General features: G+C 36.8%; 2 protein-coding genes across 7 annotated transcripts; one reads left to right on the top strand and one right to left on the bottom strand.

The window, feature by feature from the left end:
* Positions 1 to 637: 637 nt before the first annotated feature.
* LOC103949311 (rab GTPase-activating protein 22) lies at positions 638 to 5,142 on the bottom strand. 3 transcript variants are annotated; one of them, XM_009360431.3, is made up of 5 exons: positions 4,543 to 5,142; positions 3,371 to 3,506; positions 3,210 to 3,259; positions 2,406 to 2,459; positions 638 to 2,231 (listed from the first exon to the last, which is right to left on the bottom strand). In XM_009360431.3, exons 1-5 carry the CDS (start codon positions 4,770 to 4,772, stop codon positions 977 to 979), a joined length of 1,725 nt encoding a protein of 574 aa, XP_009358706.1. In that variant the 5' UTR covers positions 4,773 to 5,142; the 3' UTR covers positions 638 to 976. The 3 variants fall into 3 exon arrangements, with proteins under 3 accessions (XP_009358706.1, XP_009358705.1, XP_048445344.1); XM_009360430.3 differs by having other exon boundaries at positions 4,178 to 4,682; XM_048589387.1 differs by lacking the exon at positions 4,543 to 5,142 and adding an exon at positions 3,637 to 4,127.
* Positions 5,143 to 10,147: 5,005 nt separating this feature from the next.
* Positions 10,148 to 12,857, top strand: LOC103949312. 4 transcript variants are annotated; one of them, XR_007260335.1, is made up of 5 exons: positions 10,149 to 10,344; positions 10,929 to 11,094; positions 11,962 to 12,067; positions 12,278 to 12,326; positions 12,509 to 12,857. XR_007260335.1 is itself a non-coding variant. In XM_048589989.1 (4 exons), the coding sequence occupies exons 2-3, from the start codon at positions 10,952 to 10,954 to the stop codon at positions 12,020 to 12,022; spliced, it is 204 nt and encodes a 67-aa protein (XP_048445946.1). In that variant the 5' UTR covers positions 10,148 to 10,344; positions 10,929 to 10,951; the 3' UTR covers positions 12,023 to 12,067; positions 12,278 to 12,441. The 4 variants fall into 4 exon arrangements, 1 of the variants encoding a protein (XP_048445946.1); XR_007260334.1 differs by having other exon boundaries at positions 12,516 to 12,857; XR_007260336.1 differs by having other exon boundaries at positions 12,519 to 12,857.
* Positions 12,858 to 13,154: the final 297 nt, after the last annotated feature.

Genomic DNA, 13,154 nt, shown 5'->3' on the forward strand with positions numbered 1-13,154 from the left:
TCGCAGGTTGTTTCGATCACTTAGTGAAAGTAATATATAAAGGAATCAGAAATTAGTAACTTATGATAATGGATTAAGGAATCTTAGATTAGGAGAAGGCTAATTGTGGGAGAATGATCTCCTTATAGTTGTGGAGAGTCCCATTTTTCGCCTGCGGTCAATGTGAAATTGTAAGAACTTTATTTTGATGTTGACACGTGTTAGTGTTGCAATTAACCTCTTGATTGGAGATAAATTCACATGCTTCAATAGGGATGCCTCAAAACGAACCCTTCAGCGGGTCTCTAAAGGTATAAAATTGACACGAGCTAGACAGTTTTCTGGATTGGTGTATAGTACAAAGTACAAACAGCATATAAGAAGAAAAAAGAAAGCTCCAACTACATCTACACGTCCATGAATAAAATGTTGGATTGAACCATGAGAGGTAGAAGAAGATGGCACTTTTACTAGAGAATCTATCTTGTAACCAATTGTATTCCCTTGTGTGACTGTCTATCTCCCTCATCACATCATCGTGTGATGAGAGAAATAGATCGATAGATAGATAGACACAAGGACTATATAATCAGGCTGAGATTAATCTCCCCGTAACACGGTACCATTTAAATGTCATGTATTGCCACCAAAAATACAATTTACTCAAAAGACGGGAGAAAGTTCATTCATAAATCAGTGTCAGGTTGTTGATCTGAGTTACTAAATCTGCATTGCTGCCACAGCCACTCTGAAAAGCAAGAGAGTGCGGGCAATACATTATATACTAAATCCATAATTTACTAAAATCCAGAAATTGCCCATCAGATGCTCGTTTCAAGCAAGTGTGAAACTCACCTCAACATCCCTTGCTATCAAAGGGATCCTCGCCAGGTGAAACAAAAATAAGGAAACGTAAAAGAATAGAATCGGGGGACGGGCAAGAAAGCAAAAGAAGAGAAGGAAAAAGACCAATGCCCAGCATTACCATTGGGTGTTTCTAAACCTTGTCATGAAGAGTCACCACCAAGTCATGGGCATCATCTAAAAGCTTCCACACATCCAGACGGCCCGCCATGCTATTGCACTCCCTCATGATCTCTTCCATGCTGCTGTACTTCTCTATTATAGTCTTCCTTCTTTGTAGCACACAGGCCGCTATGGCATAGAGCAAGAGATCATCGGTAGGAGGGGCTCTTTGCCTAATCCTTCCCCAAGCAGACTTGGCGATCCCCACCCTGACTGCTGCCTGATCTGCCCACATTACCTCCCAGAGGCAAAGCGTATCCTCAAAGCTCAACTCTCTCCTGAACAGAACCACCACCATTCTGTACACAAAAAAGCAATCCTCCGCTTGAAGCTTCTCCAGGTGTTTGTAGAGAGGAACATCTTTGCACTTTATAATCTTCGAGACAAGGCCAAGTTGCCTCCGGATTCCTGCCTCATCCAGTCGAAAATTATGCCGTGCCTTTTTCATAAAACCCACAAAGCACCAGAAGGCTTCATGGTCCTCTTCCACCACTGAGATAATAGGACTGAGTAGATCACTCATCCCCTGGCAGTACCCAATCTCAGGATCATACAGAGCATAGGCTTCCAGGATTCCAACCAGGCGAGAGGCATGAAAAATCCTGCATGGCTCCAAGTGATCATAATCCTTTAACCCGACACTTTCGGCTAGTCTTTGTGCCTTGATCTCTGACACATCAGCCTGTGATGGTGAGTAAATAATCCATTCATCATTTGCGCGCACAGCATCAAGGCGGATGATCTTCTGCCATGTGGCAAAATCTTCTGCTGAGTGGACTTTGGGCTTGTTTTCTATATTGGAGGGAGAAGAGCTCTCCTTAGCCTTGTCATCAACATAATTTTCTTCAGTAACATCAGTGGATAGTAATGGTCGAGTGATATCAGATTCTTCAGAGGAATCAGAATCAGTTGATTCCGTATCGGCAGCATAGGGATCTTCACAGGTTACTCCACTTTTCTCACCATCTGCTTCAAGTGATTCAGAAGTCTGGACAGCTTGATTGCCTATAGGGTTATCTGGATCCTTGGGTAATTGGTTTCCACACTCAGTTGAAATGGATTTCCTGGCACTTGTAACATCCCCTTGATCAAAACAATCTAAAACTTGACTAAAATCCCCGCTGCCCTCAGTGCTACTGTTACCAGAAGTTTCCTTCAACTTCAAGCTCTTATCACTTTGTGTTAAAATTCTCCAGCACTGTCTCCGTAAGTTTTCATATTCTTTTCTGCATTGCAAGTGATAAAGAAAGTATGAACAATGTGAAGAAGAAAAACATGCCAATATACAAAAAATGAGAGAGATATGGAGCCGTGACAAGGAATATGCCGTACAAAATTTATGTACTAATCACAAATGCATACAACATACAGGAGAAGGGCAAAAAACTAAAAGACAATACCTATTCTGTTTTTTGACAGAGTCTCTTTCTTCCTTGGAACTGTTCACATCATAGCTGTTGGGAAAGAGCAAATCAATGTCAAATCAGCCAGTACCAAAATCCACAGGCAAACCTTTTTCAGAACAAAAAAAGGGCACAAAAGCACTTTATAAGTGCATATTTCTTGCGAGACTACAAGGCAACCGAGATGAGGTTCCATATTTCATTATGCCAAACCAGAATCAAAGGTCCAAACTTCGCCTACAGATGCAAATTAGGCTGGAAAAATAATGAAAAAGAAAATAGGAAGAAAAATTCCTCATCTTAATTTAACACCATGCACTCAGATGCCAGTTCCCATGTTAATCAAGGCTAAAACATCCATAAAAACAGAACATACAAATGCATGGGGGTCCAGGTTTTAATAATTGTTGGAACTTAAACAAACACATTTAGGTTTTTCATCCCTCCCCATTGTACCAAATCATAGCCACTAGGAAAATCACACAGGATGTACATAATGAAACCAAAGAAAAAAATTGAACAAAATGTGCATGTATTCCAACGCACTCGGAAAACACAGTGCCAAGGCATACCAGAAAAGACTAAAAGTACATCTGGGCTTTGGATGAAAAATTCATCATAATTCATAGCAGACACCTGCAAGGCTCACCGAACCAAGCATTCCCCAGGACCAGGCAACCAAACAGTCGTCACTTTAACAAGAAGTTCTTAGAATTTTGAAATCATATACTAACTAATTTTCATATAACACATTCAAAACTTGGAGCATTAAAGCAATCACATAGATATGAAAATACTTACACTCCAAGAAGAAACGGCCACACTTCAGCTCGAATACTTGGATCAACACCCTGCATCAGAAAGTAAGTGATTAATACCCAACAGCTGTAAAACATACATCAAATACAAAGTCAATTCCATGGAAAATAGAAAAATAGGTCTGACAGAAGTCAAGAACATACTCCGCTGCGAACTTTCTTTAAAAACTTGAGACCCCCATCAGTGAGTTTCCCATCTGGTGTAAATAAACTTTTCCATTGTTTGGGTAGAAGGGCATGTTTTTTTCTCCTACGGGACCAAGGTGATTTAAGACTGCCCCTGAAGAAAGAGACAAATAGAAGTGATCAGACTTCACTGCACGACGTATAAGTAAAACAAACATAACTAATAATCCAAAGTGGTATACAAAAGACACGAAGATCTCCAGAAAGAACAATGTGCAATTCACCTATAAAAATAAGGTCCGCTACGAAAGGACAGAGAACCATTGCCACCAAAGTAGAGAGAATTTTTGTGGACAGTGCAAGGTTTATGACTAAACAGGAAACCCATAAAGCACTTTTATTGTAAATCAGAGACAAATGCGTACTAGTAACCGAACTTCTAAATTTGTGGCAAGAAAAGCCTACTCAAACCCGATTTCATTTCCGACATTCCACAACTAATGCGTACTAGTAACGGGACAATTCAATCTAACCAATATAGAAAAGCAAGGAAGCAATAATCAGAATCTGAATCCTACAGGAGAGGAGTAAAGGAAGACTAGGAATAAGTACTTGAACAGGACAGTTTTCGACACGAATCAATTGGATACTTCTAGATCGAGCTCCAGGATTACATCTCAAATTTAAAAAATATGAGAAAAACCCCATCTGGGTGCTTAGAAAATGTGGAATCTCAGCTTTTCTTCCTGTTCATACAATTTCTAAGTAACCAAGTAGACTTGAAGGGACAAAATTTAAGGAAGAACAAGAACAGTGAAAACTCACCGATCAGTGGAAACTGGTGTGGAAGACGAGGAAGCAACTACTAACAAAACCGATCGCAAATGAATCCATGACGACGACGACGGTGAAGATGTGGAATTTGACGACGGTGACGGTGAAGATGTTGAATTTGACGACGGTGACGGTGAAGATGTGGAATTTGACGGTGGAGGTGGATTAGAAGAAGTGTGACTCCGCCGTAGGGCTTTCATTGGTTGTTTCTGATGCGTAATCATCTATGTGTGTTTTTGTCTACCTATCAATCTATCTAGCTATTGAAAAATCTAGGATTTTGCTCTCACAACGAATTAGGGACTTACTTCGATTTCGATTCAGTAATTTTTTGGGGAATTTTTGTATTGCTTTACCAACGAGAGTAGACGACTGTGGCGGCCAAGGCGATACCGGCCATGGCCGTGACGGCGACGGCTAAGCCGACATTGGAGGAAGCAGTCCACGACCAGAAGCCGCTTCCGCCACCGACGCTGCCGCCGATGTGCCAGCCGCTTCTCCCTCCACCACCACCGCCACCGCCGCCGGTGCTAGCCTCCGCGAACACGATCCATTTCCAACCATCAGCTCCCCCGCCGAAGAGCATCAATGAAAAAACTCACCCTCAATTCCAATGAGCCCCTTCTCCAATCACCCGTCCTCCCGTCGCCAATTAGGGTTCTTCGCCTTCAGGTCTAAATCACCATTACCGAACTGAAAACCCTCGGCACTCTCTCTCTCTCCCTCCTTCTCAAGCTTTCTCTGTCTAAACTGCCTTTGTTTTTTTCTTTGTTTTTGAGATTTCGCTCTCTTTCAATGAAAGGCATGAATTATAGAAATTTAAAATTAAACAAAAAAAAATTCATAATTTATTTTATTTTTTATTTGCGATATTAATATCCATGCATCTCTCCCCTCTCTCTACAGTCTCCATCTTGGTATGCGAATCTCTTTCTCTCTCCTCTCTGTGAGTGTGAGGGAGAGAGGGACTGGAAAAGTAGATCGAAGACTTGGAGGGTCGGAATGTCGGAGTGCGCTGCAATGGCGGGGAAATTAGTATTGGTCCAGCCCAATTTGGCCCAATTTTACTTTATTAGGCCATCTATATTGGGGAGGGCCGCTAAAGGTCGCAAAGCGACAAAGTGGTTTGATTTGCTCAAAAATTTATCTTCCACTAATGGTTGAGCATGGAGTCATTAAAGTTTTTTTGGCCAAATGAGCATCAAGCTAGCTAAATATAGCTCATTTTTTAGCCTTTTCTAAATTCCAATTTCTCAATTGCAATAGTTAATTCAAATTCAACGGCAAGATTTGAAAACATTTAACGATAGTTTAATTAAATCAAGTTAATTAACCAATAAATTTAAGAGAACTTTAACGAAAATTTAAGAGAACTTTAACGAAAAGCTTCTAGTACTGTTCACTTTAACGAAAAATCACATTTTTACACTAAAAAGTCAATCATGGTACTATTCATTTTACCCTTTATTTTGTCCTTATCGTTAAAACTCAAAGTTTTCAAACCATTTTCATTAGTCTTCCTTAAATTTAAAGTATCAACTTAAAACTAATAAATTATTGAGGGAGCTATGTTTAGCTTTCCAATTGAAAATAATATATGAGCATTGCCTGACCCTATTTATTTAAAAATAATTTTTTGCAATGCAATAATTCTATATGGGGCTATATTTAGCCATTTCATTAGAAGATGACCTTACAATATTGGTGTGCGAGAAAAATAATAATCAGCCTTATGATGCGTCAGTAAATTGAGCAAATTTAACATTTTGTTCAAGGAGAAACAAATGATGTAATAGTAAATACTATTTTTACCACTTTGATCACTAAAATTTGATAAAAACTTATCAAAATCCTCTTGTTGAAGTATTAATCTATAGATTTCATTCCGATGCAGTGTTGGTGTCTCGTATTTATAGAGCGGTCGACTCACCAATTATATTCCAAGGCACTTTGTACAAATTGTTTTGACCAGCAGCCATTTCATCATAGCATGCAGTGGCGGATTTAGGAATCGAAGCTTGAGGGTCTTAGTGTTAAATACAAGTCTTTAAGATAGAAATGGAACGGGAAGAGCACAAAAAAAGTCTTAGTTTATTCACTGGGACATTTCGTCGAACACTTAATGGGCTTATTATCATCAATTAAATCATATTGCGCACTTGTTAACAGATATAGACATATGTCCATGCAATCTAATGAGTAATATAAAGATAATTTTTCAAGTTCTATCGACGCAACCTGTCGAGATATGCCTAGCAGAAATTGCATCAAATATTTGATAGGCACGAAAAAAATCTATAATAAACATTTGAAAAATTCTCGTAAAATCTTCACATATATATTTTTCGAACTTTGAATGATACTGAAACTACTTTGGTCCCATTGTCCATCCATGGCTGTAAAAAGTGAGTTACTTCCATAAGCATGTGCAAAAGTTAAAAGACAAGTTGGGATTATTATTTATTATTATTGTAATTATAATTAAGTGGGATTATAGAAGATGGAATTAGCTCACATGGCACACAATTTAGAAATAGAAAATCGATGTGGGATTTTAATTATCTATTGGTGTAAACTTATGGGTGCACATTTTGTAGAGACAATGGGGAGACAAAAGCACTCAAGTGTTGCCGGACCACATGCCTCCGTTCAGTTTCTTAAAGTATCACATAAATCATGGGATGTCACAATGGAGTTTCCTCATTTATTTTCGACTTTATTAGACATTGCAATAATAAATATATTATTAGTTTTTTACTATATAGATTCGAACTAGGGACATATTTCGATATAAGAAAGAAAAGAACGAACATAACAAAAGATGTTTATACATTTTAGTATGTACCTTGAATTAACATTAGTTGCGTGATGCGAACTTCATTCAGTTTGTATTTGGAATTGCCGCTTTGGTATTTGTTACTTCATATGCACACTAGGGAACTGATGGAGCTTATAAAATCATTTGTTATTTGATGCCGGTCTTTAACGTGTAATATATACTTGTAGGTTTAGAATCAGCTCAACTAATTTATACAATCAGTTACTTCAATATCGTGTTTAATTACAAGTTCACTTACCAAACTCTTCTTACGATCTTGGTATTAGTCTTTGCTCTTTTGTAATGACAATTGATTACATGCTTCCTTGATATTATATATATACTCTTGAAATATTTTATTTTTTGCTTAAACTAATTTAGTAATTTATAATTTGGAATTGGATTTTCTCCTGACCAACACATAAAAGCCATTGGATGAAAATCCAACAGCTACAATTATTATAACTTTTAGAGGGCTCTCTATTTGTAGTCGTTGGATCAAAATTCAACAGTCCTTATGTATTGGTTAGGAGGCTTCTGAGCCCAAACTAAGAAGAGGATCTAATTCTGTATAATTTAATAACACCAGTTGGCTGATCTATTTTATATCCCTGGACAAAGGATAGGCCGGTTTTATTAAAAAATAATAATAATAATAATAATAGGTAGGCCGGTGGGAAAGTACACAAACTAATAAGAGAAATTAGTTTTTTAACAAAAAAAAATAATTGAAATGATTTTGTAAACAAAAAATAATAGAAAGTGGTGTTCTATTCACTCTTTTTCTTCACACATTCTTTTAATTTTTCATCGTCAAATCAAATAGATTAAAAAAATAAAATGATAGAATTTTAACAATGAGTATGTGAGAAATAAAAAAAGTGTGTAGATAGTAAATTTCTAATGGAAATGATAAAAAAATTGGGCGTCTGGGATTCTGCCACTTGGAGGGTTCAGGATGATGCTACGAGTGACCAAGGGTCCAGATTACAATGACCAAATTCATGATCAACAAAAGGCCCCGCTTGTAAGTTTTGTGGTGGGACCCACATTGAACCATCAAGTCTTTTGTTGGGACACACAGATGAGAGATTCTGAGACAACCACCGACTCGCTTTAGGCTTTAAGTTAGGTGGTTGTTCCAAGAATATCAGACTGGGTAGATTTTGATCCATCCCCTTTCAATTTTTTTTTTTTTTTACTTTTAATCTTTTTCTTCATGTGGAGTAGCATGGACTTGTAAATAAGTAACATAATGCATGGTTTTAATTAAGTAGGGTAACACGATTTTGTAAGTTTGTAATTGAAAAGAGTATCAAAGTGATTTTGATTATGTGATTGTGAGGAAGTCAGATTAGTAAAGTGTATTAGTATATGAATAATCGTTTGGAGTATGGAGATGCATTAAACGCGTCATAAGCCATTTAGATCATTATGATACACCAATCACTATAAGCGAGTAGCAAATCAAACTCTTGACTATATACATGTGAAAATAGAGGACTCTATCGATTCTTGACCATGAACATGTTTATGAAATATGTTATGTGAAATTAAACTGATCCAACCAGTGATTATAAAATTTACTTCATGCGTAACTCGTAACTCATAAGAGTCAAATCATGAGCTTGAACATTCAGATTTCAAACTGTCACAAACGCAGCCGAGTTTATCTTATATGTAAGAAAATGTATAAGCGATTACATGTATTTAGAGTCCATTGTAAAATTACGATTGTGCTAGAGACACTTAACCAAATCCAAAATTTAAGCAAAACATAGGTAGCTAATTTTGAGAAGAAAAAAATGTGAGTAATTGGCCAAAAAAATTGCTTTGAAAATATGATTTTTGTGATTAATCATGATAGTAGGGAAAGTGTAGATTTAAAAAGGATAAAAAGGAGAGATCTTGTGAGACAAGAAAGCACCAAAGTTTGGTGCATGTGGTGGGAATTTGGTTGATGTTCATAGCCCAAAACTAAAGCCATTGATTCCGAACCCACTATCATCACTACCCCTTTTCTTTGGGAAGATTTTACATGTTAGGTTTCTTGGCGAAAATCTTCTTTGACTTTTTTCTTTTAGAACCGATAGATTCTTCCTTATCTTCATTTTTCACTAGCATATACCCCATACTTTGTGCGTGAAAATAATTTTGATTTTGATTTTAAAATGAGAACGAGAAAGGGAGAAAAAAAGGAATGTGGATTAGAGAGAGAAGTTTTCTTTTTTATATTTTATTGTTCAAAATTAGAGGGTGTTATGATCACCCTTGAGTGAGGCTTTGAATAAAAAGGTAAAATACAGTTTGTGTGAATTTACTTTATTGCCCATGATTTTGTTTTGTGGTTGAAGATAAAATTGTCTTTTTACCCTCTTTTGGTTGGCAAAGAGGGTTTTAATATAGTTTAGATTATATGGAATCGATTTTTATAAAGGAAGACGATAAACACGCTCTTTTTAACGTTTTACATATTTTTGTTTGATGTTGTTCATTGTTTTTGTTTGATTTTTTTCTATCCAATAGTCATAAATCAAAAGAAGTTTGTGAAAAGTTAAAACGGTGTGCGGAATCATATCTCTGTATTAATAACAAGTATGATACCTAATATTATTGCTTTATGTGTGGTTTAGTGCAACCCCACTTCTACAAGTAAGACAAACCAACATATAGAACTAATTTTGGCAAAAAAAAAAAAAACCATAATAGAACTAAATTAAGGCTTATTTTTAGTTACGCCCTTAAACTCGATTTTGATCTGATTTTGCCTACTGTAACTCAAAAGTCACCATTTTAATTTCTTAAACTCAAAATTTGTTCTACTTTGACTTGTGAGCTCTCTCTCTTAACAACGTTTATAGATTACGAAAGAACTTGTTAGTGCTTTCAGTAGAAGCATCTAGTTTCTTCAATAAATCCTTCTAGATAGTTTTTCAAAAAAAAAAAAAAAAAAAAAAAATCTTGAATAATCGTGCTTCTATCAAAATCGCTTTCAAGCATAAGTGCTTTTTGCGCATGCATTTTCAAGCCGGAACCGAAGGTATGCAGGACAAATTGAGAGGATTGAAAAAACAACCCAAGTCCAAGGGCACTTGGACCCGGTGTAGGTCCATTAACAACAAAAACCCAAATGCTTTATTGGGTCCATGCAAATAACAAGACAACCCAAAACCCAAATTTTAACTTGATCCGCAACCTTCGGTGCTCTCTCACTCGCAGAAATTCAGAATCCCTCTTCTCCGCCACCACCACATTTTCGCTCCGCCGTCTCAGTTTCCCGCGAAGCCACCGCCCAGGAGCAGCCCCAAGTTTACCACTTCAACGTCCGAACTTCTCTTAGGTAATTTCACGCTCACGCTCACTATCATATTTAATTTCTGTTTTTTTGATTTTCTGAATCCAATTTTACATTTTGTTGCCGATTTAAGGGTTTTTTTTTTTTTTTTTGGTGGTTTTTGTGATTTGATTCAGATTAAGATTATATTAAGATAAGAAGAATAATAATAATTACTCAGCGGCCATGGCTACTGACTGGGGTTGAGATGGGGACTTTGTCTTCCGTGTTTAAATAGTTGGGAAGCGAATTTAAGTTTCAAAATTTTGAATTATTGATTTGAATAATATTTGACGTTGCTTGAATGGAAAGAATGTTAAAGATCAACTCTGGACCTTGATTTTAATTAATCCTCACTTGGGTTTTATTTCCTGAGCTGTTTCGATACTTAATATGTCCAATTTTATACATATTTATATCATTTTTTGTAAAACAGTTTTCTTGGCACTTGAAAACATAGCGAAATTGCAAAATTCTGCGAATGCATATCCACCCTTTTGGCTAAGTTAGCTAAAATCTTGGTTATATGTTTTGAATTACATTTGGTGGATTGAATCCGGAATCATTTCCTTCGTTTGGATTGGGACTAGGTTTTGCAAGAAGCAGAAGAAGTATGGCTTTGACAAACTTCATACTCACAGTTGCTGGTGTAGGCGCGGTGGTTCTTATGCTGAGGAGTGATGTCAGGCAATCAGCTTCCATCTTCAAGCGCAATGTCAAACACATCCGCACCTGGCTTGAGGAAGAATCCCCCAAGTAATCCTCTTCTCATTCTTTTTTTCGTTTTGTTTTTCTGTAAAATATGTTCACTATGAAATTGTAAGTGTCCAAGTAGGTACTCAATTTAGTCAAAATTTAATTTGGCAGTTCATTTGAATTCTATATGTTTCTTGAAAATGGTTCAGCTTAACCGTGTGTCACTCTTAACATGGATAAGTGTAACGTTCAGCAGATTGCTGCATCTGATATGCTTTATATTTAGATTTTGGATGAAGATTTATGATGTTATCATGAACCGTTTTCGTTTGTTTTGTCTTGATGTTGGAAAAGAGGAAGGTTTAGTAAGTTAGCAAGTAATGGTGTGAAAATTGATCTCCCGTGTGAGAGATGTTAGTTTGGTGGGGGTTTGAAGGGTTTGCTTTTTGAAGCCTTAGATGTACTGTATTACTTAAATGACTAGGCATCTTTAAAATGATACTATCTCCATTGCCTTTTCTCTTTTATCTTAGCCTTTCAGTATTACTATTACTCTAGTCTCGATCTTTTGGCTGGAGTAGGGCATTAGTTTCTGTAATTTGGAATCAGCCCTCAAATAGAAGGGCAGATCATAAAAGACTTTCATTTATCGTATTACTTGGTTCTATTTTTTGTGTCCATGGTTTTTAAGATAAACCAAGAATGGTTTGTTATCAAACACTGGTGCAGTGTACAAATCATTGGCCAGCCAAACCTGGACAGTGGACATTGATGATTGCGTAGGGATATTTTTTAAGTGATCTTGAGGACTTGATGAATTGTGATATGCCGTTTTATGTTTATTATCATGGAAATAATGTACTCTGCTTTCGTATATTTTTGTTAGTGGTCTTGCATCTTAATACGACTTCATGGATTTTCTCTCAGAGTCACCAAGGAACTGGAATCAAAGGTTCCACCAAAGGATATTCCCAAGGACAAGCACTAGTGTTGATACCAGCTTCTTATGTTGTTCGCAACAAGTGACTACTCGGTTCTCTCTCTCTTCTAAGGAAAAGTTTATTATGTGATGGCGTTTCCTTAGGAATAAATCTTGACCTCGATTTTCTGTTCATAAAATGTCTTATCTTGTTTATCGTAATTGATTTTTGGTCTTTAGATACACATAAGTAACTATTGACTGCGGAGAAAGCTATAGTTTGTTAATCGGAGGTTTCATGTTCGTATCTGTGTATTTTTGTAGCTAGTAACACTCAAAGATGCCGCAGTTGTGACTTGACCAAGATATTCAGGTACGGAATATCCACTGCATAAGATCATCGAACCTTGTCAAGTTTTGTGTGGTTCTACTCCAAACTTCTACCTAAATTTCAGCACTGAATGCTCTACGCTTGGCAAAATTTTACCTATTTTTGCATCTCTGGTCAAAATTCATTCAAACAAATTGACACCTAAAAGTTTTCTCAACTTCTATTCACCAGCAGAAGAAATTCTTCCATCCGAAACCTGGAGGTGGTAGTCCAAGGTGCGACGGACACATGGTCCAGATGCCCGACCTAAGACTTTCTCCACCAGCAGATATTACCAAAATGAGAAAAGTACAATAGGTAGATAGGTAGATTCAGAAGTGGCCAATAATTGGTAAAGTGTGTTATAAGAGAACACGAGTACGATTTTGGCAGCGTTAGTTTGGCAAGAAAACATGCCCCCGTTGGTTATAGATGGTATATGAGTGGCCTGATGCTGTTCATATAAAAATAATTTTTTACATAACTATAATTCGAGACGATACTATATATAGCTTTTTTCGGTTTGAGATAATATGAAATAACTCCTAAAATTTGTTAGGATCAGCCGCAGGTAAGCACATATGTTGTTGACCTACGTGCACGAAACCCATTGACGCCTAGCACTCGAAACATCATTTGAGATGTATTCGAGCCGTGAGGTATAGACTTTGGTATCCTATAGATCAACTTTTAGATGTAGTCAAGTATAATCATCTAACACGCCAAACCATGTGAAACCGTGGCAAAGTCTTTACCGTCCCTTTTTAGAAACACTAAATTAATGGTAACCGGTAAGCACAACATATATACATGAGCAAAAACTAACTGTTC

Source organism: the organism of the source record quoted next, unplaced genomic scaffold (genome assembly GCF_019419815.1).
Source record: "Pyrus x bretschneideri cultivar Hongxiangsu unplaced genomic scaffold, Pyrus_bretschneideri_v1 Contig3, whole genome shotgun sequence".
Lineage (NCBI taxonomy): Eukaryota > Viridiplantae > Streptophyta > Magnoliopsida > Rosales > Rosaceae > Pyrus > Pyrus x bretschneideri.